Genomic DNA, 24,521 nt, shown 5'->3' on the forward strand with positions numbered 1-24,521 from the left:
TTTGTCTATCTGTCTGTTTATTTAGCTATCCATCTGTAGATCTGTTTAGAGATTAGGAAAATTGTGGGACTACTACCCATTCTTGTCTTTTTTTCCAGTTAGACATACTTATTTCACTGCTTGATTTGTAGAAACTAGAATTCTGTATAATATACTGTGATTCATATGTATAGGTGTCTGTAACAGATTTATAGAAAAAGGAAAGTTTATACATAGAAATCTTATAAAGATACTTTTATTACATAAAAACTACTTAAATTTTATTTTCTTGGTTTTGCTGCTAAGACCTTGAGAACTTTTATGTTTTTTCCTTTCCAACTTTAAGTTAAATTCTGCTTTCTTTTTTATCTCCTCATACTGCTGCTTCTTGTCCTCCTCCTCCTCCTCCTTGTCTTTGCCCTCATCTTCCTCCTCTTCCTTGATTTCTTTCTCTTCTTCTGAACTTGCAAATTCATCTAAGCCAGCAGGGTCTGTGTCCAGAGCAGGTGTGTAAGGTGGTAGGTAAACATCCATGCAAATTATGCGACATGTTGTGTTCACCTCACCAAGAAGTTTTGGCTCTGAGCAGAGAGACAGCAACTGAAAATAAGAAAGATGATTGTACTCTATGGGTTGAATTTCATGTTTCCCTCAAGTGTATCATACATCATACAAATACATTTCAAGTGCATACTGTACTCTATGAGGCACCACTGACACAAAAGTAGTTGTCACATAATGCAAATCCTATGATTTTATTTTGGGATCTGCAGTGTGCAATAATTTCTTTTGTAAAATATTAGTCAAAAATATGCATTACTTCAATCACCAACTGAAGACTGTGTTGCTAACTCCAACAAACAATTCATAATTCTAACTGTTTATACATCAGAAAGGGTATTTGTGGATATAAGATTAGTCCCTGAACATGCCAGTTGTTCAAGATAATTAAATTATTAAAATTAATTCTTAACTGGCTTGAACTTGTGCTTGATGTTATTTATATTATACTATCAGTGCATGAGTACTATACCTAAACATTATTGTAGATAGTGTACTGGCTTCACATGATGCATTTCAAGCTTAGTGAGAGGTTTGTAATACCAAATTTGTTGGCTGAACATGGTCACATGCATTGTAGCTGCCAACTGACATACACATACTGTAAATACTATAAGATACATGTATTATGTGCCTTCATTCTTATCATGTACATAACAGACCATTGTGGTTCATGCCATTTGACACAGCAATGAACAGAACTCAAATGTGTTTTTAAAACTTCTATATATAAAAAAAAATAAAAAAAAAAAAAAAAAAAAAATATTGAGTTGAAATGAGAGAACAGAAACAAAATTTTTATAGATTTTTATTTCTGCTGTTTGCAATATTTATTAAATATCTGAATAAAGCAATTCACCATATAGAGGAAAGCCTCCTCTACAAAATGGTGCAAGCAGGTTGTACATAAAATTAAACAAATGGACTCTTTATGAGCATGCATTGCAACTTTTTATCACTCATTATTGAGGGCAAGAGTGCATCTGGCATCCATTTAGGAAGGGTTTGTATCAAAATACACTTAGGTACTCAATATACAACATATTTTACTCATAACCAATGCATTATCTGATCAAAGAATAATTTATTTTTATTTTGCTTACAATAACTAATGTCATACAACCAACTTCATCACTTGGGTGAGTACAAAATTTATATAAATTTCTTTTTGTGACTTTACTGGTACATTTGCTAACGGTAAATAATTTGTTATTCATTATAGGGTAAAAGGCATTGCTTAGCTGTGTTTTACTGCACTTTCAATAGACTTTTTTCCCAAATTCTTTGAGTTTTCAGAAAAAAAACCTTGCCATCCAAATGTTTTTTTTGTTTCTGATGGCTATTTTGAAACAGATTATGGTTCAAGCCATGTATGCCAGTGTATGTAATATGTTATCTGATCATAATCCTCACTCATGAGCCCAGAAGAGTTGCTGCGTGTCATCCAGTCTTAAGCCTGGCCAAAATCTGGCAACTTCAGGAACAGACAGCGATGACCACCAAACCAGCAACTTGCACCATGGTTTTATGGGCTAGCATATCAGTTTCTCAGCAAAGGATGTAGCAGCGGTCACCAGACTGGGAAAAACTGGTACTGATGAAGCCAAATGTGTCACATGTCTTGTCTATCCAATTCAAGCTCACATTTTACCCATGAACTTAACTTCAGTACTCAGTCACAGTCAAAGTTGCAGCAAGTGCTGGAATTTGTTTGTCCAGGCAAATCCAATCATTGAGAGTTTCAGGATCCTCTAAACTTGGCTCTCTTGCCAACCTATAATACATACTCTCCTGCCTTCTTCTGATGAGCCAAGTATGACTCAAGGAAAAGTAATGACTTCTCCTTTCCCTTAATTAGGGCGAAAGCAATAGCAGTTAGGACTCGTGCTTCTTGTTATGCTAGGCCATGTGGCAGTTAGGGGTTTACCAGTTTTGGCAATCTGTGTGTGTCCCACTATCTGACGCCAGTTTCAGTTGCTGACTAGTCAGCGGAATTCAGCCAGTGAGAACCAGGTTTTACACTCAGTTGCAAGTGTCTTTGACAAAGTGACAACTTCCCTGGTTGATAATACCATGATAATACCAATCAAACTAATGAGTGTACATATCCTCAGCAACCATTCTAAGGTCATTCCCAATAGATTTTATCTGTGATCTGAATACATAATAGCATTCAGGAGGACTTTTCCATGTGATTCAATTATTTATTTCGGTACTGGTATAAAGACTAGAAAACGGTGATGATGAATAAAATTTGTTATCAAGATTTTGGAGCTAACGTGAATCTATCACATTCCTTCTGTATTGTTTTATTGGCTTCATACAACCATATCTGAGAAACACAATGGGGAGTTTGGTAAACTAGTGAGTGCCACCTGGCGGCAGCACCAGACATGTCTCCTTCTCACACATGAGACAATATCAAATATATCTACAGTGTTATTCTACATACATAAAGATGCAATGAACTTATATAATATACTTTTCTACACAATTCCTTCTAAGTAATATCACAGGTAAAATCGAACTGTGTTCATGAACAATAGTATTTAAGTTGATTTTTCAAGTGAATTGGCATTTAGATTTATTTGGTCATCTCAAGATTTCCAGAAAAGTACACCACTGAACTGAAGCATATTAACACAGACGACTAAAAATGACAACATACCTGTGCCACTTAAAGATCCAAACTACCTAGAACAACCTCCTAGTATATGAAAACAACAATTTTAATTGAAAATAGGCAACTTGAGTGCTCTGGCAAGAGTAATGCTGTATATCTAACCAAAACAAACATCTAACTGGCCGGCCTTAGTTGAAGTTAACAAACTCGTAATTGAACAGCCAGTTAATTCCTGACGCAGTGTCCATGCCACTACTCCATGAATCTGTGGCTTCCTGTATTCCTCTCCCATTACACCAGATCAGTCCTGAGAGATGTTTGTTTTGGTGTTCAGTTACTGAGAAAAACTGGCAGAGATATCTCAGAATGCCTAACTTCATAGAACCTGTTTTAGCTTGTGATGATATGTGAAGTTTCCAGTTTAGATTGTAAGAAAAGGACAGACTGAGGATATTCAGTATAGAAGAGGGGGACAGTTGAGTGTCACTGAAGAAGAGGGAATAGATGTCTGGATGGTTGTGTTGAGTTGATAGATTGAGGAATTGAGTTTTTGAGGCATTGAACAATACCAAGCTTGCTCTGCCCCAATAAGAAATTTTAGAGAGATCAGGAGTCAGGCGTTCTGTGGCTTCCCTGCATGAAAAGTTTACTTCCTGAAGGGCTGGACATATGTGAAAAGACGTGGAAAAGTGCAGGGTGGTATCATCAACTTAGGAGCGGACAGGACTAGAAGTTTGATTTATAAGATAATTGATGAATAATAGGAAGAGAGTGGGTGACAGGACAGAATCCTGAGGAACACCACTGTTAATAGATTTTGGAGAACAGTAACCATCTACCACAGCAGCAATAAAACAGTCAGAAAGGAAACTCGAGATGAAGTTACAGAAAGAAGGATAGAAGCCGAAGGAGGTTAGTTTCAAAATCAAAGCTTTGTGACAAACTCCATCAAAAGCTTTTGATATGTCTAAGGTTTCAAAGGACAAAAGTTTCACCAAAATCTCTAAAAGAGGATGACAAAGACACAGTAAGGAAAGCCAGATCACCAGTAGAGCAGTCCTGACAGAACTCATACTGACGATCAGATAGAAGGTTGTGATAGATGTTTAAGAATTTTCCTGTTGAGAATAGGTTCAAAAACTTTAGATAGGCAGGAAATTAAAGCAATAGGATGGTAGTTTGAGGGATTAGAATGGTCACCCTTTTTAGGAACAGGCTGAATGTAGGTCAACTTCCAGCAAGAAGGAAAGGTAGATGTTGACAGACAGAGTTGAAAGAGTTTGACTATGCAAGGTGCAAGCACGGAGGCGCAGTTTCGGAGAACAATAGGTCTATAAGCCTTTCAAAGGTTTAGGCCATTGAGGGCATGGAAGACATCATTGCGAAGAATTTTAATAGGTAGCATGAAGTAGTCAGAGGATGGAGGAGAGGGAGGAACAAGCCCCGAATCATCCAAGGTAGAGTTTTTGGCAAAGGTTTGAGCAAAGAGTTTAGCTTTAGAGATAGATGTGATAGCAGTGGTGCCATCTGGTTGAAATAAAGGAGGGAAAGAAGAAGCAAAGTAATTGGAGATGTTTTTGGCTAGATGTCAGAAGTCACGAGGGGAGTTACATCTTGAAAGATTTTGACACTTTCAATTAAATGAAGTTTTTGGCTAGTTGGAGAACAGACTTGGCATGGTTCCGGGCAGAAATATGAAGTGCATGATATTCTGGTGATGGAAGGCTCAAGTACCTCTTGTGGGCCACCTCTCTATCACATATACCACGAGAACAGGCTGTGTTAAACCAAGGTTTGGAAGTGTAGGTCAAGAAAAAATGTGAGGAACGTATGCCTCCATGCCAGACACTATCACTTCTGTTTTGCGCTTGGCACACAGAGATGAGTCTCTGTCACGGAAGCAGTAGTCATTCCAACGAAAAATCAGCAAAATACCTCCTCAGGTCCCCCAACTAGCAGAGGCAAAACACCAGAGGCACCTGAGCTTAGGGGGATCCTGTGGGAGGGATTGGAGTGATAGGACAAGATACAGATATGAGACTGGAAAAGAAAGGGTAACAGCATAAGCAGGATTAGAGGTTAGGAAAAGGTCAAGAATGTTGGGCGTTCTGTCATACTATGTAGTACTGTCTTATTTTTTACCTTTTTATTGTCCAAATCAACAGATTTTACACTTGTAATATGTCATATTTAAGAAAAGATTGATAACAGTATTATTGAATAATTATGAAAAATATTTGTTTTGATAAATTTCTCTCAAAATTATCCATACAAGATATTTAAAAGTCGATGCAGAATTTCAAAAGTATCATAATTGATGAATGTTATATGCATCTGTATGCACATGGGATTTACAAAGACAATATTTTAGCTCATGTCACTAGGAGACATACAGAAATGACATTTGGCGGATTAGTTCCAAAAACCCCCTGTTAATGCTGAGTCCAACTGCACAAACAAAAATTGTCCATCTTGAAGAAGAGATGAGTTATGATGATAAATATACAAATATATTGCACCAATACAAGCATCAGTGACACAGAAAGAGTTAGTGAATGATGGAAGGGTACACACATTCATGAGAGCTGTTATAAATATCTTGCTAAGCTCCAGGTGCATGCTTCGTGTTATGCACCACACATACATGATGCAATTACCCTGGGAGTGCACATGAGCTGCAAAATGGTAGTAGATGTGGCTGGATGGCCTATGTTTACATGAAAAACTGCTGACCCAACCCTGTCAGCATGACCCCTTTTACAAGGGTCAAGGTGGGCCTGGTGCTGGGGAAAAAGACCCTCTTGTGGGGACATGGAGAGCCACAACACCCTGTTCACAGTGAGCTAGGTCAAAGTCTGCAAGTGGAACTGCCCCAACATGCCACACACAGGGACCGTGCACTCAACAATGAATGGACCCAAAGGGCACCCGGGGCACAAGGAAAACTACAGATGTTGGGTGCCACCCTTGACCAACTGACCAACAGCGACCAGTGGTGACCACCCCGACCAGCCCAGCCAGTGACCCAGAGCCACAACGCCTCTCCTGCACACCGCTGCCAGCACCTCTGTCCAAGCAAGGCAGTATAATTGCTCTCCCATGTTCTGGCCACTGCAGGAGCAACATCATTGAGGGTGATATACTCTAGCTTAAGGCACAATTAGGTGAGGCAATAGGGGACCCCAGGGGACCCTGCTGTGCCACAGGGATCCCTGGGAGGGGCAGGGAGGATGCCCCCTCTGGCATTGCCAGGAAAATTACCAGCCTAAAAGTGTAGGGTGTACACATGCCCGATCCAACTCCTGGAGGTAGATGTGTTGAGTAAAGACATGCCATGCCATTGGCCAATCAGATTCAATGTAGGTATGCGGTAGGAGATGGCATCCCTAAGGAATTGCTGATTCCCTGTTACCTTCCTGATGGGGCATAACACTTCATACAAACACAGCATGGTGTACACATGCCCGATCCAACTCCTGGAGGTAGATGTGTTGAGTAAAGACATGCCATGCCATTGGCCAATCAGATTCAACGTAGGTATGTGGTAGGAGATGGCATCCCTAAGGAGTTGCTGATTCCCTGTTATCTTCCTGACGGGGCATAACACTTCATACAAACACAGCATTGTATATCAATAAATAGTTAATCACTATGAAAAATTATGAAATGATGATAATAGCTGAATGTATAAAGATTTTAAATTATAAAGCTTGTCTTCACATTACAATGATAACTTTAAAAACAAGTTCCCTTACCTCCAGACTCCAGACTTTTATAATACCATCTGAAGAAGCTGATACAAGCCAGAGTTCCTCTGCAGCTATACCAGGCAGGGTGCACAAACACTTGACACGGGAAGCATGGGCTGTCCATTGTCCCATTTCTATCTTGGTAGCTATGTCATAAAGGCAGATGTTTTTTCCTTCACCACCAACAGCTATGATGTCATCCTATAAAAATAAAATTCTTTAAGCATAGGTTTATAATAATCATTGTACATTCATGGCCCACCAAGAGCTGAGTATTCTATATCAAAAACAACCCAGCACACCATTTCAAATTTTAGCAGCAAACTTGAAGTACTTATAACACAGTGAACATGGACACACACACACACACACACACACACACACACACACATATATATATATATATATATATATATATATATATATATATATATATACACCGTATTTGCCAGTGCATTAGACACACTTTTTTCTTGAGAAAAAAAATAATAATAATAATTACTGTGTGTTTAATGTAGCCATAGTACAAATATTATTAGTAACAATATTTGTGCCTAGGCTTTTGGGTGTGGAGTTGAAGCACTAGCACATTAAGCACAAATATTGTTACTAATATTATTACTACTAAAAAAATTCTCTCTCTCTCTCTTTCTCTCTCTTGCATTGGATGTAAATGAGAGAGAGAGAGAGAGAGAGAGAGAGAGAGAGAGAGAGAGAGAGAGAGAGAGAGAGAGAGAGAGAGAGAGAGAGAGAGAGAGAGAGAGAGAGAGAGAGAGAGAGAGAGAGAGAGAGACACGGTATATCAAACTGAATTTTAAAGGACTTTAATAGTCAGTTGGCAGACTATCTCATCATATTGTTGAGTATTCATTAAGAGAGTAAGTTACTAAGAGAAAATGACTGAAATTGTGGCAATATTCAAAGAAGGGTGTACAGAAGACCCTCTGAATTACAGACCAGTATTATTAACATCAGTTGTGGCAAAAATATGTGAAAGAACTGTAAAAAGTAGATAGATGAAATTCTGGGAAGAAAATGCCAAGATAACTGATAGACAATTTGGATTTTATAGAGGGAGAGATTGTGTACAACTAACTTGATTTGTTTTTTACTTGAGAATAATTGACATGTTACAAGAGCAAGATGGATGGGTAGATGGTATCTACCTAGATTTAAAAAAGGTCTTTGGTAAAGTGCCACATAATAGCCTCCTGTGGAAGATAAACAACATTGGTGGAGTGGGAGGGGGACTCTTGAAGTGGATGGAAGATTTCAAATAAGAACAGTTATTAGAGATCAAAAATCATCCTGGAGAAAAGTAGTAAATGGAGTACCTCAAGGTTCAGTACTGGTTCCAGTCATGTTTACTGTGTATGTTAGTGATATGACAGAAGGGATCAATAGCTACATGAATTTATTTGTGGATGATGCTAAATTGATGAAAAAAAAAAAAAAAAAAAAAAATAGAAAGAGGAAGATAAGAGAGCTTTTACAACAAGATTTGAACCAGATAGAAAAAAGGAGCTGTAAATTGGAAATTAATTTTACTGCAAAGAAATGTAGCTTATTGGAATTTGGGAAGAGTAAAAAAGGACCATCTGGTGTTTATGAGTTGAGAAATCATTATATTGAAAAAAAGAATAAAAGAAAAAGATATTTGGGTGATAGTAGCAGACACATCAACAGCTGACTACTATATAAACAAGATTGTTGAAGAAAACAATGAATCTACCTAGGAATATAAGAATTGCATTTGCATACTTGAAGAAGAAATGATGAAACTAATTGGGACATTTGCTATGAGCTGAGTTGCTGGTGACTGCCAACTGTTTTAATGCAGGGGTTAGTCAACACTCCCAGTTCTGGAGAAGCACATTCTAAAACCGCCTTTCGTGATCCATGTTGATCCACTGTACTTAAATGTTACAAAACACTGATCCTAAGTGTTTATGGTAACATTATCCATGGGATCGGGTGGTGCACATTCTACAGAACTGTTATTATAAGCTAATTACTTGCACCTAGGCTCTCAGTGTTTTTACATTTATTTCTAGTCTCCTGCTATATACTTAGTTTGAAACATTTTCCACTAGTTTCTACAGGGACCAATATTTTATCTGGCAAATCCCCAAAAGAGTCAAGTAAGTATTATTTGTGCTGAGAGGATATTGTGACAGATGAAACCACATGGAGACAAAAATGACTAGCTGATACCAGACATGCCGACTTCTCCAAAACACCCTACAAACCTGAGATGGAAGATATGAATTTGTAGTGCTGTTGTAAAACCCAATTTATACATGTGTTGTGGTTGATTGCATGAATATATCAGGATAAAAGAACAAGGTGTGAAGGGATGGGTTGCATTTCCAAAGAAGAAAGTAATAACTCAGGGAAGACATTGGGAGACAGGATGTAAACAGACAAGTGGCAACTCAAGGAAGACACTGGGAGACATGATGTTAACAAACAACATCAGTGTCCCGCTAAGATTTGGCATCAAATCATGACTGTTTCTTTCATATGTGCCAGGATTTATATATGGGTATGTTAACTGTATAACTTAAATGAATAAAGTAAGGTCATATAATGAGGGGAAAAGATAGTATTTGTCCAAAGGTGATGAAACATCCCAGACCTGAGAAAATGTGCATAGTATTTAGCTCGTTTTGCCATATTTCTTGCTCTCTGATAAATGACGGTGGCTAATATTTTTTTATTATTATTATTATTATTATTTTTTTTTTTTTTTTTTTTTTTTTGTATAAAGGAGGGACAAAAAAAAAAAAAAAAAAAAAAAAAAAAAAAATGCCAGTCCCCAAATAGGGTTCAAAGTGGTAGTCAAAAATAAAAGGGTAAATGTCTTGAAACTTCCCTCTTGAAGGAATTTAAGTCATAGGAAGGTGGAAATACAGAAGCAGGTAGGAGTTATACTTTACCAAATAAAGGGATGAATGATTGAGAATATTGGTTAAATCTTGCATTAGAGATGTGGACAGAATAGGGGTGAGAGAAAGTCTTGTGCAGCAAGGCTGTGGGAAGAGGGTAGGCATGCAATTAGCAAGATCAGAAGAGCAGTTAACATGAAAATAACGGTAGAATATAGCAAGAGATGTGACATTGTGGCAATGAGAAAGAGTCTGAAGACAGTAAATTAGAAGAGAGGAGTTGATGAGATGAAAAGCTTTTGATTTCACCCTGTCTAAAACCCATGTGAAGTATACTCCATACATGGATAAGGCTCCTGTACAGAGTTAGCAGCTAGAAGGATGACAAAAAATGCCTAACTTAATAGAAGCTATTTTACCTAGAGATGAAATGTGAAGTTTCCAGTTTAGATTATAAGTAAAGGACATACCAAGGATGTTTAGTGTAGAAGAGGGGGACAGTTGAGTGTCATTGAAGAAGAGGGGATAGTTGTCTGGAAGCTTGTGTCGAGTTGATAGAAGGAAGAATTGAGTTTTGAGGCATTGAACAATACCAGTTTGCTCTGCCCCAATCAGAAATTTTAGAGATGAGAAGTTAGATGTTCTGTGGCTTCCCTGCGTGAGCTGTTTACTTCTTGAAGAGTTGGACATCTATGAAAAGACGTGGAAAAGTGCAGGATGGTATAATCAGTGTAGGAGTGGATAGGGCAAGAAGTTTGATTTAGAAGATCATTGATAAATAATAGGAAGAGAGTGGGTGACAGGACAGAACCCTGAGGAACACCACTCTTAATAAATTTAGGAGAAGAAAACTGACCATCTACCACAGCAGCAACAGAATGATCAGAATGGAAACCTGAGATGAAGTTATAGAGAGAAGGATAGAAGCCATAGGAGGGTAGTTTGGAAATCAAAGTTTTGTGACAGACTCTATCAAAAGCTTTTGATATGTCTACGGCAACAGCAAAAGTTTCACCAAAATCTCTAAAAGAGGATGAAAAAGACTCAGTAAGGAAAGCCAGTTCACCAGTAGAGAGGCCTTGACGAAACCCATATTGGTGATCAGATACAAGATTGTGAAGTGCTAGATGTTTAAGAATCTTAGGCAAACTTCCAGCATGAAAGAAAGGTAGATATTGACAGACAGAGATGAAAGAGTTTGACTAGGTAAGGTGCAAGCATGGAGGAGCAGTTTTGGAGAACAACAGGAGGGACCCCATCAGGTCCATAAGCCTTCCGAGGGTTTAGGCCAGCAAGGGCATGGAAAACATCATTGTGAAGAATTTTTATAGGTAGCATGAAGTAGTCAGAGGATAGAGGGAAGGGAGGAACAAGCTCTAAATCATCCTAGGTAGAGTTTTTAGCAAATGTTTGAGTGAAGAGTTCAGCTTTAGAGATAAATGTGATGGCAGTGGTGCCATCTGGTTAAAATAAAGGAGGAAAAGAAAAAGAAGCAAAGTTATTGGAGATGTTTTTGGCTAGGTGCCACAAGTCATGAGGCGGGGGGTTAGATCTTGAAAGATTTTGACACTTTCTATTAATGAAGGAGTTTTTGGCTAGTTGGAGAACAGACTAGCCATGGTTCCAGGCAGAAATATAAAGTGCATGAGATTTTGGTGATGGAAGGCTCAAGTACCTTTTGTGGGCCACCTTTCTATCAGGTATAGCATGAGAACAGGCTGTGTTAAACCAAGGTTTGGAAGGTTTAGGTCAAGAAAAAGAGTGAGGAATGTACGCCTCCATGACAGACACTATCTGGTACTGTTATGTGCTCAGCACACAAAGACGGGTCTCTGACATGGAAGCAGTAGTCATTCCATCTCATTCCACTCATAGTGCTCTTTTGGACAGGATGGAATCAAAAGCTTTTGATTTTATCAACTCCTCTCCTCTAACTGACTGTCTTCAGCCTCTTTCTGACTGCCACAATATTGCATCACTTGCTATCTTCTGCTGGTATTTTAATGCTAACTGCTCTTCTGATCTTGCTAACTGCATGCCTCCCCTCCTCCCTCTGCCTTGCTGCACAATACCTTCTTTCACTCATCCCTATTCTGTTCACCTCTCTAATGCAAGAGTTAACTAGTATTCTCAATCATTTATCTCTTTTTCTGGTAAATTCTGGAACTCCCTTCCTGCTTCTGTATTTCTTTCTTCCTATGACTTGAACTCTTTCAAGAGGGAGGTTTCAAGACACTTATCCTGTTTTTTTAATTATTCTATCTGACATCTCTATTAAAACTGGCATTAAGTGGGCCTTTCTTTTATCAAAAATTTTTGTTATCCTTGGCCAGTGGCTCTCTAATTACATTATATATATATATATATATATATATATATATATATATATATATATATATATATATATATATATATATATATATATATATGATGAAACAAATTTTATTTCACAAAACATTGTTAAAATAGGGTTGTGTCTTATAAGAAAATAAGAACATAAGAAATAAGGAAAGCTGCAAGAAGCCATCAGGCTTACATGTGGCAATCCCTGTATGAAATATATCTACCTATCATCCCCATCCATAAATCCATTTAATCTTCTCTTAAAGCTCCCTAATGTCTTAGCACTAACAACTTGATTACTGAGTCCATTCCATTCATCTACCACTCTATTTGAGAACCAACTTCTTCCTATCTCTTTCTTAAATCTAAAATTTTTCAAGCTTGAACCCATTTTTTTCTTGTTCTGTTCTGACTGCTCATCCCAGGAATTTTGCTTATGTCTCCCTTGTTATAACCTTTATACCACTTAAAAGACTTCTTACGTGGAGGTACATCTAATACATCAGCAAATGTGGTATATATATATATATATATATATATATATATATATATATATATATATATATATATATATATATATATATATATATATATATATATTGGGCAGCCCACTGACCCATTTCCATCTTGGTAGCTATATTGTAAAAGCAGGTATTTCACCACCAAAAGCTACAATGTACTAATGTTCCCCTCTAAGCCTTCTATGTGTGCAGTCACTTCTTTCCTGTGGCAGCTACATTTCTGTCCCTCATATTTTTCTCACATTCCTAAACTCTTTAACCCCAAAGCGACAAGCATTTGACATGGGAACCTCTTCTCATAATAGATTTTTAGAGAAAAATCACTCTTATTCTTCCCCTCCTTTCTAATGGTGTTTTTGGCTGACTCATTGCTATTTTAGTTCAACTGGCAATAAAGGTTGAATAATAATATATCAGCTGCTCTGTAAGGGTAGTGGCTGGTGTGTTTGCTATGCTCGATACAGCACTGCCTGCAGCTCGTGCATCTGCAGCTCCCATCTTGTTTTGCCCCATCCGCCCCTCACTGCTCTCCCCACATCTCAAAAGGAATGTTCTTCTGCTGTGCCCTGAACCAGAAGTTCCGGAAGTGTGAATCCTTGCCTAACAGCGCTTTCTGGGAGTGAATGAAAATGGCTTGCACTGCACTAGACCATGCATCAGGATGAGGGTAGATCATCTGTGATTTTCATTTTGTGAGGACCACCAGGTGGAAAATCATGAAAAAAAAAGTGGTAGGAAGCAGCTTTATAAGTGTGCCAAGTAATGTTCAAAACATTTCTTTGCCACCTCTGTTTGATTTAAGGCAAGAAAATTGTTTGGTGCATATATATCATCTGTCAGAGCTCTGAGACATGCACCAATGCGTCCCCTGTCACTTTGGGGTTAAGGTTCCTAACTCATTGATGTTTTCATCATTGCATTTCCTAAAGATATACCAATAAATTCTTTTTTCAAATGTTAAGAGAAAGTTGTAAAATACATAAAACTTGATCATGTTAGGCTTTTTAATGTTAATTTATCATAAAATATCAGCACTCAAAGTCTACCCTAACCTAATAACTTGTAAAAAAAAAAATAAATAAATAAATAAAAAATAATAAATAAATAATAATTTATAATAAAAAGATGGATTCTCAAACAAACCGTAACAAATGTTAGAGCAGAAATATGTTCCTTAAAATCAATGGAGTGTTCCACATGGCCAGTGGCAACTTCATAGATGTCAACACAACTTCCCTTCACAATGAGGTACTGCATTCCCTTTGGACTCCAATGAACAGAATCAGCAGCTGGAAAGAAAATACTATCAAAACATAACAAATAAAGTAAAAAAAAAAAAAAAAAAAAAAAAAATCATATAGTTAGCAGATGTTTTATCATTTTAGCAAATGATCAGCTCTTGTTTTAATAGATATGAATTAATTTCCCTTTTAAGCTGACAAGATGTGGGCATACAAACATACAAAGAGGAAGGGGCTTTCTAAAATTATGGTAAAATACTGCAGATATGAATGTCTGAAAATCTCACCTCCTTTGAGCTTGGTGATGTATGCCTTCCTACCCTTGATGAGGTTCCAAGTGCGCAGGGTGTTGTCTCGTCCAATAGATAGTGCCATCTTGCCTGAGGGATGCACCGCCAGGTCCACCACACCCCCACGGTGGCCACGCAGCGTTTTCTCACACTTGACCATAAGAATTAATTATGTATTTTACATATATTCATCCAAAACTTCTGTGTTAGAGATTCATCTCTCTGTGCAAATTGCATAATAAAGATTGTCTCTGTATACATTCCACATATTTTCTCTAACCCCAAAGCTTATAAACTGTGATTCAACTCAACTAGCTCTCATATTGTCAAGGATAAGCTGATAGTTTGCAAATGGCACATTAGCTTTCCATCTCCTGAAGCCCATGCTCTTCGTATTTCTGCCTGAAAACATACTAAATTTGTTTCACACCTTGCCAAAGTCAAAATTTTGCCAGCTGACCTCATTACTTCTGGCATCTAGCTAAAATTATCAACAATTTTTCTTTTTCATCTTCCCCTCCTTATTTTTTTCCTGATGTTTCCACAGCTATTTTCTCTATCTCTAAAACTGAAATCTTCTCTTACACTTTTTCTAATTTCACACGATGATTTAGAACTTCTTCTTCCCTTGCCTCCCCCTTACTAACTATATTATTATGTCTGTTATAAAAATTTTTTCATAATTATATTTCTTTGCCCTCTCTAGTCTTGATTCTCAGAAGCTTTAAGGCTCTGATGGAGTCCCTCCAAGTGTTCTCCATAACTGTGCTTCTGTGCTTCCTCCTTGCCAGGTCAAGCTTTTCCATTTCTCTTTATCTATGCTCACCTTTCTTGCTGGAAGTTTGCCTACATTCAAACTGTTCTTAAGAGGGGTGACTGTTCCAATCCTTCTACATACTGATTTATAGCCTTGTTTCCTGTTAATCTAAAGCTTTAGGGTCTATCCTCAATAGAAAGATTATGAAGCATCTATCTGCTCACAATCTTTCTGACTCTCAGAATTGATTCCATGAAGGACTACCTACTGGCAATCTAGCTTTCCTTACTGCAGCTCAGTCATCCTCTCTTAAGGATTTTGATGAAACCTTTGCTCTTACCTTAGACAAATGAAATGCTTTTGATAAAATCTGGCATAAAACTTTAATTTCTAAGCCCTCCTCCTGCAGACTTTCTATCTAACCTTCCTGGTCATTCTACTGCTGCAGTGGTTTTAAGGAAAACCCCTGTTGTTCTAAGCCTTACAACAGTGGTGTTCCACAGGTCTCTTTCCTATCACTCACCATATTCCTATTATTCATAAATGATCTCAATCAAACTACTTCTGTTCACACTTATGCTAATATAATTGATCCCCAATTCAGCAGAAATTAAACAATTCATGCAAAAAAGTCACAGGATGCCTAACTCCTGATTTTTCTATTATTTCAGAACAGGGCAAGGCTAATCTTGTGTTGTTCAAAGCCTCAAAGCTCAATTCCTTCATCTATACACTTGACACAGTCTTCCATACAACTATCCCCTCTCCTTCATCAATGACACTCAACTTACCCCTATTCTATGCTGAACATTCCTGGACTATCCACCATAAATCTAAACTGGCAATTTCACATCTCCTTTCATGTTAAAATAGTTTCCGTGAGTTTTGGCATTTTGTTTTACTTACAATTATTTTCTTCCTCCTGTTTACTTATTCTACACAGGGGCCTTCTCCATCCATATGTGGACTACTGCTCCCATAAATGGTAAGGTTCAACTCATACTGCCATCCAAACAGTCCTCTCCGTCAATGTCTTGATTCTCTCTATACATCATAAATGTTGCATCTCTTACTATCTTCAACATTATTTTTTCATCATTACTGATGCTCCAAACTTGTTAACTGTATATATACCCCCTCCTCTCTCAAAGCTGCACAGTATTTTAATTTCTTCATCCCTTTTCTGCTAAACTTTGGAACTCTGTTTCCATTTCTGTATTTCTCCCTGCCTACAATTTTAACTGTTCCAAGAGAGGAGCATTCAAGACACCTGAAAAAATAAACTGGTCTTTCTTTTATTTCTTCTAGCTATGTTTTTTTTTCTTTTTTGAGTGGCATTAACTTTTGTTTTTGCATAACATCTCTATGATGGAGGAAAAAAAAAAAAAATCACCACCATGTTTTGACTAAAGAAAGCAGGATGGGTTACTTTCAATATTATACTATGAATCAACAAACACACATTGATTATTTAAATGAATAAGTCACTTAACACTAGACATGTTTTATGGAGCATCACATCACATAATTATCATGCTGCATATTTTATAATTAGTTAGGTATGTGAGATTGAATTTTGTAAGAAATCTGATTGAAAATTTGTTATGAAATGTTCAAAGACTCCATCAGTCACTGCTTTACCTGCCACTTTCCTTGTTTATAAATGCAAATATTTCCATCCTCTGCCGCAGAAAAAAGATGAGTTGCCCCATGGAAGCTCAAGCTGGAAATGGTTCCTGCAAAACAAGAATAAAAATGCATTACAAACTCTCCTATGGAAATACAGAGCAACACTTGATTTGGTATTAAAGTGTATTAGGATTAATTCCATTCACAGCAGATGGATTTTTTCCATATACATAGGGTGTTTGAGTTATGAGCAAGATATGTTCCAGAAAACTGCTTATGAGTCATTTTGTTTGTAACTCGTCGTCGTAATTATATATAAAAAAAAAAAGTATCATACGTTCTGCAAGTGATGTAATGCTTACTTACTCAATACTTGATACCATGAGAGAGAGAGAGAGAGAGAGAGAGAGAGAGAGAGAGAGAGAGAGAGAGAGAGAGAGAGAGAGAGAGAGAGAGAGAGAGAGAGAGAGAGAGAGAGAGAGAGAGAGAGAGCACCTTGCCTTATGGGTGATGTGATACTACTGAGTAGTGACAGGCTTGAGGCCTCTGCCAAACACAAGACTCAACTAAGCCAGGCATATGACCCAGATTAAAATGAGACTCTCTCTCTCTCTCTCTCTCTCTCTCTCTCTCTCTCTCTCATGCACATTTTTTCCTTCCTCCCTCTCTCCTCCTCAGGTTATACACACCTTTATTCATATAATTTATTAAGATGGCTTACTGAAAGCATAAGACAGGTATGTTTGTCTATTTGTGGACTTCATGTAATAAAGTAGGCTTTCTACATCATGCAGCACAACCCTCCTGTCTCTATGCCTCTCAGAGGCCGACTGGCAGAGGTCTGTATGCCATGGAATCTCAAGCCAGACCCACTGCGGTGCAGTACGGTAAATTTTTTAAATTACCATATTTAATGGCTTATAAGATGTGCCTTCTCTCTCTCTCTCTCTCTCTCTCTCTCTCTCTCTCTCTCTCTCTCTCTCTATACCAGGGGTCGGCAACCTATGGCACGCGTGCCAGACTTGGCACGCAGAGTGCTTGCCTATGGCACGCCACGTGATATGGAGCAAAAAAAAAAAAGTAAAGCAACGAAATAATGAGAGAGAGAGAGAGAGAGAGAGAGAGAGAGAGAGAGAGAGAGAGAGAGAGAGAATGTGTATTGTACATCCTTACAATTATGATTTAAATTTTCGTATGATTCTAAATAATTCTTTCTTTTGATATATTAAAATGATTAAATTAAAACGAAAATGTTTTGTACCCGCGATGAGGTGTACGTGAGCACAGCGAGATGTAGACGAGTATGAGACACGTTGGCCCCCGCCGCTGGTGACGCATCAGTCAAGCAGCGCTGCTATTTCAGTGACTATTTAGCTGCCCTGAGTGACGCTCTTGCTAGTTACTCTCACCATGGCTACTGCGAAAAAAGTCAAACTTGATGTCCGATCATTTCAGTCATCATGGACAAATGACTTTGGATTTATTCAACAGAATGATCGTGCTGTGTGTGCTCTCTGCTGCGAAAATGTCGTGTGCCGCACATCTAGTGTTAAAAGACACTTTGAAACAAAACACGAGAAGACTTTCAAGGACAGTGCAGACAAGACTGAAGCGATTAAGAAAGCAGTATCCCGCTATGAGAAACAAAGTAATGTGTTTAAGAATCTGAGTGCTAGCAAAATCAATGCAACTGAGGCCAGTTACAAACTAGCTCTGTGTATTGCCAAGCATGGAAAGCCTTTTACTGATGGAGATTTCATAAAAGCAGCTTTCCTAGAGTGCTCTGAGGTGCTTTTTGATGGCATATCAAACAAACACATGATCATCTCAAGGATAAAAGATATTCCTGCCTCAGCTAGGACCGTGGAGAGACGTATTTCTGAAATGGCTGCTAATGTAGGTGAGCAACAAACTGTTGCTTTAACAACTACACCTGTGTTCAGTGTGGCCCTGGATGAAAGCGTGGATATAAATGACATTCCCCGCCTGGCTGTTTTTGCCAGGTACAGTGACACAGAGATACACGAGGAGCTGTGCTGTCTTCAACCTATGTATGGCACTACCAAGGGGGAGGACATACTGAAGACATTCACTGACCATTTTGAGGAGAGAGGGGTTGACATAAGAAAGATTTTTGCAGTTACAACAGATGGTGCCCCTGCTATGGTAGGAAAAAACAAGGGTTTTACCAAGCTTGTTGAGGATAAAATTGGACACCCCATTTTGAAATTGCACTGCATAATTCATCAAGAAAATTTATGTGCCAAAATCTCGAACTCTGATCTCAACAAGGTGATGGCTACTGTAACAAAAGTAGTGAATTTTGTTGTTGCACACTCTTCTCTTACGCACAGGCAGTTTCAAGCTTTCCTTGAAGAGGTGGACAGTGCTTACAAAGATATACCCTTGCACAGCAGTGTTAGGTGGCTAAGCTGTGGGAAGGTATTGGAGAGATTTGTGGAATGCTTTGATGAAGTCAAGCTTTTCTTAACAGAAAAAGGCCAAGGCTACCCTGAGCTGGAGGACAGAGACTGGATTGTGAAACTTATGTTTCTCTCAGACATCACCAAACATCTAAATGACCTCAGTCTTCTCTTGCAAGGTGCAGGAAAAACAGTGATGGACTTGTATGATACTTGGAAGGCATTTGTTGCAAAGCTTGCAGTTTACTCATCAGATATTAAAAATGGTTCTTTCCGTTACTTCAAAAACTTGAAAAACTTATCTGCAACTCATCCTATCAACACTACTGATCTTCAGGTGTACATGCAAGAATTGAAATCTGAGTTCTCAATCAGATTTAAAGATTTCCAAAACATCGGCCCAGTGTTTTCCTTTTTAATCAGACCAGACACGTTTAGATACAGTGAGTTGGACGCATCTCTTTTTGAGTGGATGGAAACTGAGGAGTTGCAAATGCAGTTAATTGACTTTCAGGCATCATCATTGTGGTCAGCTAAATTTAAGGATCTTCGAGAAATATTGGAAACTAGTACGACTGATCATGCAGCCTCCATATTAAGTTCCTGGACATCACTGCCTGATAAATTCAGTTGCATGAAGAAAGTAGCTTTTGCATTGCTATCAGCATTTGGATCTACATATCAGTGCGAGCAGATATTTTCACACATGAAGCACATCCTCAATCCCCATCGCAGCAACCTTACAACGGATCATTCTGAGGGTTGTGTAAAGCTCAAGGTGTCCAGATATTCACCTGAAATTTCAACTTTGGCCAAAGGGAAGCAAGGGCAAGGATCGCATTAATAATGTGAGTACAATTTTAAAATAAAGAAGTATATTTTTAGTTACTAAGAATAATAAATGCTACAAAAAATGTCACATTTATGTTATGTATATGGAGAAAAATACATTTTACTTTAATTACAATGGTCACTACATACTCAGTCATAGTGTATAATTATGATTTTCATTTTCGTAGGCTACATATAGGGCTGAAAAAATAACATTTGGCACGCAAGGTAGTAAAAAAGTGGCATGAATTATAAACTGGCACACTATGTTCAAAAGGTTGCCGACCCCTGCTCTATACATATATATAGAAAGTCTCAGAAAATGAGCCTGTGTCTTATGAGGCCAAGGCTCAGCTTTGGGGCAGTGACTAGTGGTAAGTCTATGGCAACATGCCATCCTGGAGTGCCTGTCAAGCGACATTGGAGCCCATGGAGTGCCATCAGTGGCCCTTAAATCAAACCCCAAATATCTTTGCATGTGTAAACAAAGTGATGATAATTTCTACAGCACAAAAAATAACTTTTTTTTTTTGCAAGGTAACAATGTATAACAAGTTGTACTTATCGGTAATTCCCATAAAATAACACCAGTCAGGAAGAAATTAAGTGATGATACATTTCATGTACCAAAACAAACTTGCAGTTGCACACTAAACCTGGTGACATGCACAAGATTCACTGCATTCCCTAATGTGATGTCATTATTCCTTTAAGTAAAGTGTGAATAGAACAAAGTTGTTTTCATGGATTTGAATTTGAATAAAAAACTACAACCATACTAAATTTCATGATAAATAGAACAAATTTATTTTAACACTTTTGGTTTAGAAATGTACTGAATATTTAAAATAAAAATACATTCTTGAGAATAAGGTAAATCTATTCTCACACATACTTATGCTTTGAAAATGTACTAAAATATTACAACTAGAATTATGTGTAGGATGATGAAGAAAAAAAAAAATTATGTAAAAAGTTTATTTCCCCTCTGGGTTCTGACAATGTCACTGCCTACACCATATTTATATACATCTCACAGCAGGATTGGTCTAAGGACCAGTATTGGTAGATCCTAGCTAATATTAAAGTTTTTAAATGTAAAATATCGTAATCTAATAAGGATCTGAATACATATGAGATGGGCTTCAAATCTTAGGTGAGACCCTTCACTTCATATTTGGAGCTTAAACCAACTTATTTATCTTTTTTTCTCAATGCCTGCCCAAACTGAGGTGTGTCTCTTATAAGCCCATGTGTCTTATAAGCCGTCAAATTTTAAACTAGCTTCTCAAAATAAACTGCTACAGGACCTGTGTCCTAGCGTGGTGGACTGTCCTCGCTATGCTGCTGCACTGCGTGGGTAGTTATGAAGCAGTGTACTAGGTAAATATGGTGCGTAGTGCCAAATTTGAACTTTTGGTTAGCAAAGGGAACAATATCGAGAGCACAATTTCATTTTGTGAGTAGACTGCTTGTATCTCTGAACATTTGTAACTTGTTACCTCGTATCTCGGACACCCTCTGTAAATCTAAAATCTGTTCCAAACACTCATATAGTAGTGTTCATTGCAATATTTAACAAATCAACAGAGAGAGAGAGAGAGAGAGAGAGAGAGAGAGAGAGAGAGAGAGAGAGAGAGAGAGAGAGAGAGAGAGAGAGAGAGAGAGAGAGAGAGAGAGAATAATGGCACTGATTCCTGAAATACCATTACTACACACTATCTGAGCCTCGAACAAAATAGGAAAAGAAAGAAAATCAGATACATGCATATAAGATTCTCAATAGTTTATCACTAAGATTAGCATAAATATGGTAATTAGACCAGCTGACAAAGTTTTTTTGCTAAATATTAACAATAATTCATAAATCAATGCAGTGTCACTGGTTGAGCTTTTTAATGTTTTCAAGTATACATAATGAATAAACTCAAGTTTACATTACCTTCATTTAATGACAATCCACATCCTATTTAAAAAATTGAATGGAAAAAGAAAATGGTGTAAGTTTGGGGTCACTTAAATTACATTTACCATAATATGACATGCCTTACTTGCCTTGGTGTTCCATGATGATCCCAACCTCAGTGCGAGTTGCAAGATTAAATACTCTGATCATTTCATCTGCAGCACCAGATGCAAGGATCTTTCCTCCAACAGCAACCTGCCGTACACTCCCATTGTGGGAGTGGTCAGCAAAGATCTGGTGCAGGGATACCCTCCTGTCCTGCATTGTGAAAGAAATACTGAAACATTTGGACTGGCATAGAGGCAAGAAGTAACAGGATAGAGCAATGCAGTTATTCCAACTCTAAAGAAAGAAAAAGATTGTAGGATTCAGTGTAATAACTCTATGGTGATAAGTTTACTAAGTATGGGCCTAAAGAAAACATATGGTACAATGGATAGGGAAGCCCTCTATAATGTTCCTAAAATTCATGGAGTTGGAGGGCAGCTGTTGGAAGGAAATGAAGCTTTTTATTAGGGTGCAAATACAAGCAAGAGGTGAAAATAACCAAAACAGTTATAAAGAAACTATGTACGAGTATCTATTTTCTAAAAATATTAAATTTCTTTACTTAAAACCTTCTTATGAAGATGTTTAATACATCAGCAATATGATACCTGTCCCTTTATTTAAAAAAGCTATATATCCAGTTCAAGGAAAAAAAATAAAATAAATAATAATAATGAGTCTATTACTAAAAGAAGTATAATTTCTTTTACTCTGATTAAAACAGACTGAATTGTAGTCATTTAAAAAAATAATTTCCAACATAACAACTCTGCAACACACACATTTAGTACAGTCATGCAGATGCACCAAGAAGGACCTCCTACTTAATGAGTATTCAACCTTTGTCCCCAATTTGTATTTCACTTAAATTTTGGATAGCTGCATCCCTTAAATTTCAATACATAACTATTTTATTTATAACAATGATTTCTCAACAAAATAGTTATCTTCTAGTCAAAATATGTAGTAAGCTTAGCCTGTGACTTACGATGTCCTCTCTTGAACTCGGTTATGCAACATCTTACCACACAAGGTTCCATAACCTTCCTTTAGTATGTAATTTCCAAATGATGACATGAAGCCAAGGCTATTTTTAAATTAAACCAAACTTAACCTCCTACCTGTGATCTTTTCTCCCTGCATCCCTTTAAAGATTCTAAATTTGCTTACTTACATAACAACAAATATTTGGAATGATGCAATTTATATGATGAAATATGTGATTTACTACATGAAGTTACTGGCAGAACCATGAAGTTCTAGCAGTCACTTATGGTGGTTAAAGTATTAATTGTGGCCCAGGGAAGGGGGAAAGAGGGGGTGAGCCCCAGGTTAGGTTAGGTAATGCTAGGTTTGGTTAGTGCCCTTAGGGGGGATTCCATGGGGGGCTTCACCACCCCCTGTTAGGTTAAAGTAAAGGTAGTTTAGGCAAGAAATTTCCCCACTTGTCAAAAGATGGAGTCTCATCCTTAGACTTTTCATGAATGTCCAAATTTACTGAAATCTCTATGAAAAGTGGCAGGTTTTGTCCTTATTTATTTATTTATTTATTTTTGGATCACCATATCTCATCTATTTTGGCTTCCCCACCCAAAATTCCCGCTTTCCTGCCAGGTCCCCAAGGTTGTTGGAGATAGGGAGGAAAATAAAGATGAAAGGATGAAGGTGGTGTTCTGCATTTTTACCTAGATTTGTGCTCTCCACCCATAAACCCCACTTTGCAATGAGTCTCCAAGATTGTTAGGGGATGAGGGGAGAAAAAGCAAGATGAAGTGTTTCTGACATGTTTTGTGCTCAAAATTGTCTATTACATAAAAAAAAAAAACATCATTGTTTTGTACTTGAAATGCAGTCTGGTCCTATTGTAAAAATTTAGCGAATAATCATATTTCCTACATTTATCCTCCACCATCTGTGGACACATTTTGTGCACTGCTTCCTCCTCTCCTACATTTGTTGAATTCCCTTCCTTTTTACTTGTTCATCCTACACCCTCCCCTGACACACACACACACACACACACACACACACAGGTACATTTGCAGTTTCAACCAATACTCCCATCCTCTTTATCTCTTTCACTATAGCCAACAAGCATAGGGGCCTGGTGGGAATGTGGGGTTTTTGGGTGGGAAAGCCAAAATGAAGCATTTTTGACATTGTTGGAAAAAGTCTAAGGATAAGAAACAACATATTTAAAAAAATGAAATTTTCTAGGCCACACTAACCTAACATAACCAACCTGACCTAACTCTGGGGGCTTGGCTGCCCCCCCAGACACCCCACCTCTTAAGGTCACTAACTAACCTAACTCAACCTAACATATAACAAAACTTAACCTAACCAAACCTAGCATTATCTGACTCCCCTCTCCATAAGGTAAACTAACATAACGTAACATTTTGTAACCTTCTATATTCTATCAGTCATCACCACATAGCAAGTAATTACTTGACAAAAAATACCCTAAGAAGAAGTTGAGGGAACTGGCGATAAACTGCTAGTTCGTACATTCACAGCCAGCACGCGTCTCTTCTGTAGCCATGGTCTAACTGATGCAGCACAGACAGTCCCAGGTTCTCCTTTCTCCTCTACACATATGTACCTATATGTGATTCGCCAACAAATTTCCGCGTGACCTGATTTGCAACAGGTAACCTCATGTCATCACA

General features: G+C 37.7%; 2 protein-coding genes across 3 annotated transcripts in view; one reads left to right on the top strand and one right to left on the bottom strand.

The window, feature by feature from the left end:
• LOC135112803 (F-box/LRR-repeat protein 4-like) overlaps positions 1 to 263 on the top strand; it is a 24,360-nt gene extending 24,097 nt beyond the window's left edge. For both annotated transcript variants that reach the window (XM_064027625.1, XM_064027626.1), the window contains exon 12: positions 1 to 263. This exon is cut by the window's left edge and continues 190 nt beyond it. The gene's annotated coding sequence lies outside the window, so the exon portion shown is untranslated.
• Positions 220 to 24,521, bottom strand: part of LOC135112804 (p21-activated protein kinase-interacting protein 1-like) — a 30,070-nt gene continuing 5,768 nt past the window's right edge. Inside the window, exons 2-7 of the mRNA XM_064027627.1 lie at positions 21,891 to 22,059; positions 16,594 to 16,688; positions 14,193 to 14,346; positions 13,808 to 13,953; positions 6,919 to 7,113; positions 220 to 579 (exon numbers count right to left, since the gene is read on the bottom strand). Coding sequence (XP_063883697.1) covers positions 250 to 579; positions 6,919 to 7,113; positions 13,808 to 13,953; positions 14,193 to 14,346; positions 16,594 to 16,688; positions 21,891 to 22,059 — 1,089 coding nt within the window. The 3' untranslated portion in view covers positions 220 to 249. The remainder of the gene's footprint in view (positions 580 to 6,918; positions 7,114 to 13,807; positions 13,954 to 14,192; positions 14,347 to 16,593; positions 16,689 to 21,890; positions 22,060 to 24,521) is intronic.

Source organism: Scylla paramamosain, chromosome 24, assembly GCF_035594125.1.
Source record: "Scylla paramamosain isolate STU-SP2022 chromosome 24, ASM3559412v1, whole genome shotgun sequence".
Taxonomy (NCBI): domain Eukaryota; kingdom Metazoa; phylum Arthropoda; class Malacostraca; order Decapoda; family Portunidae; genus Scylla; species Scylla paramamosain.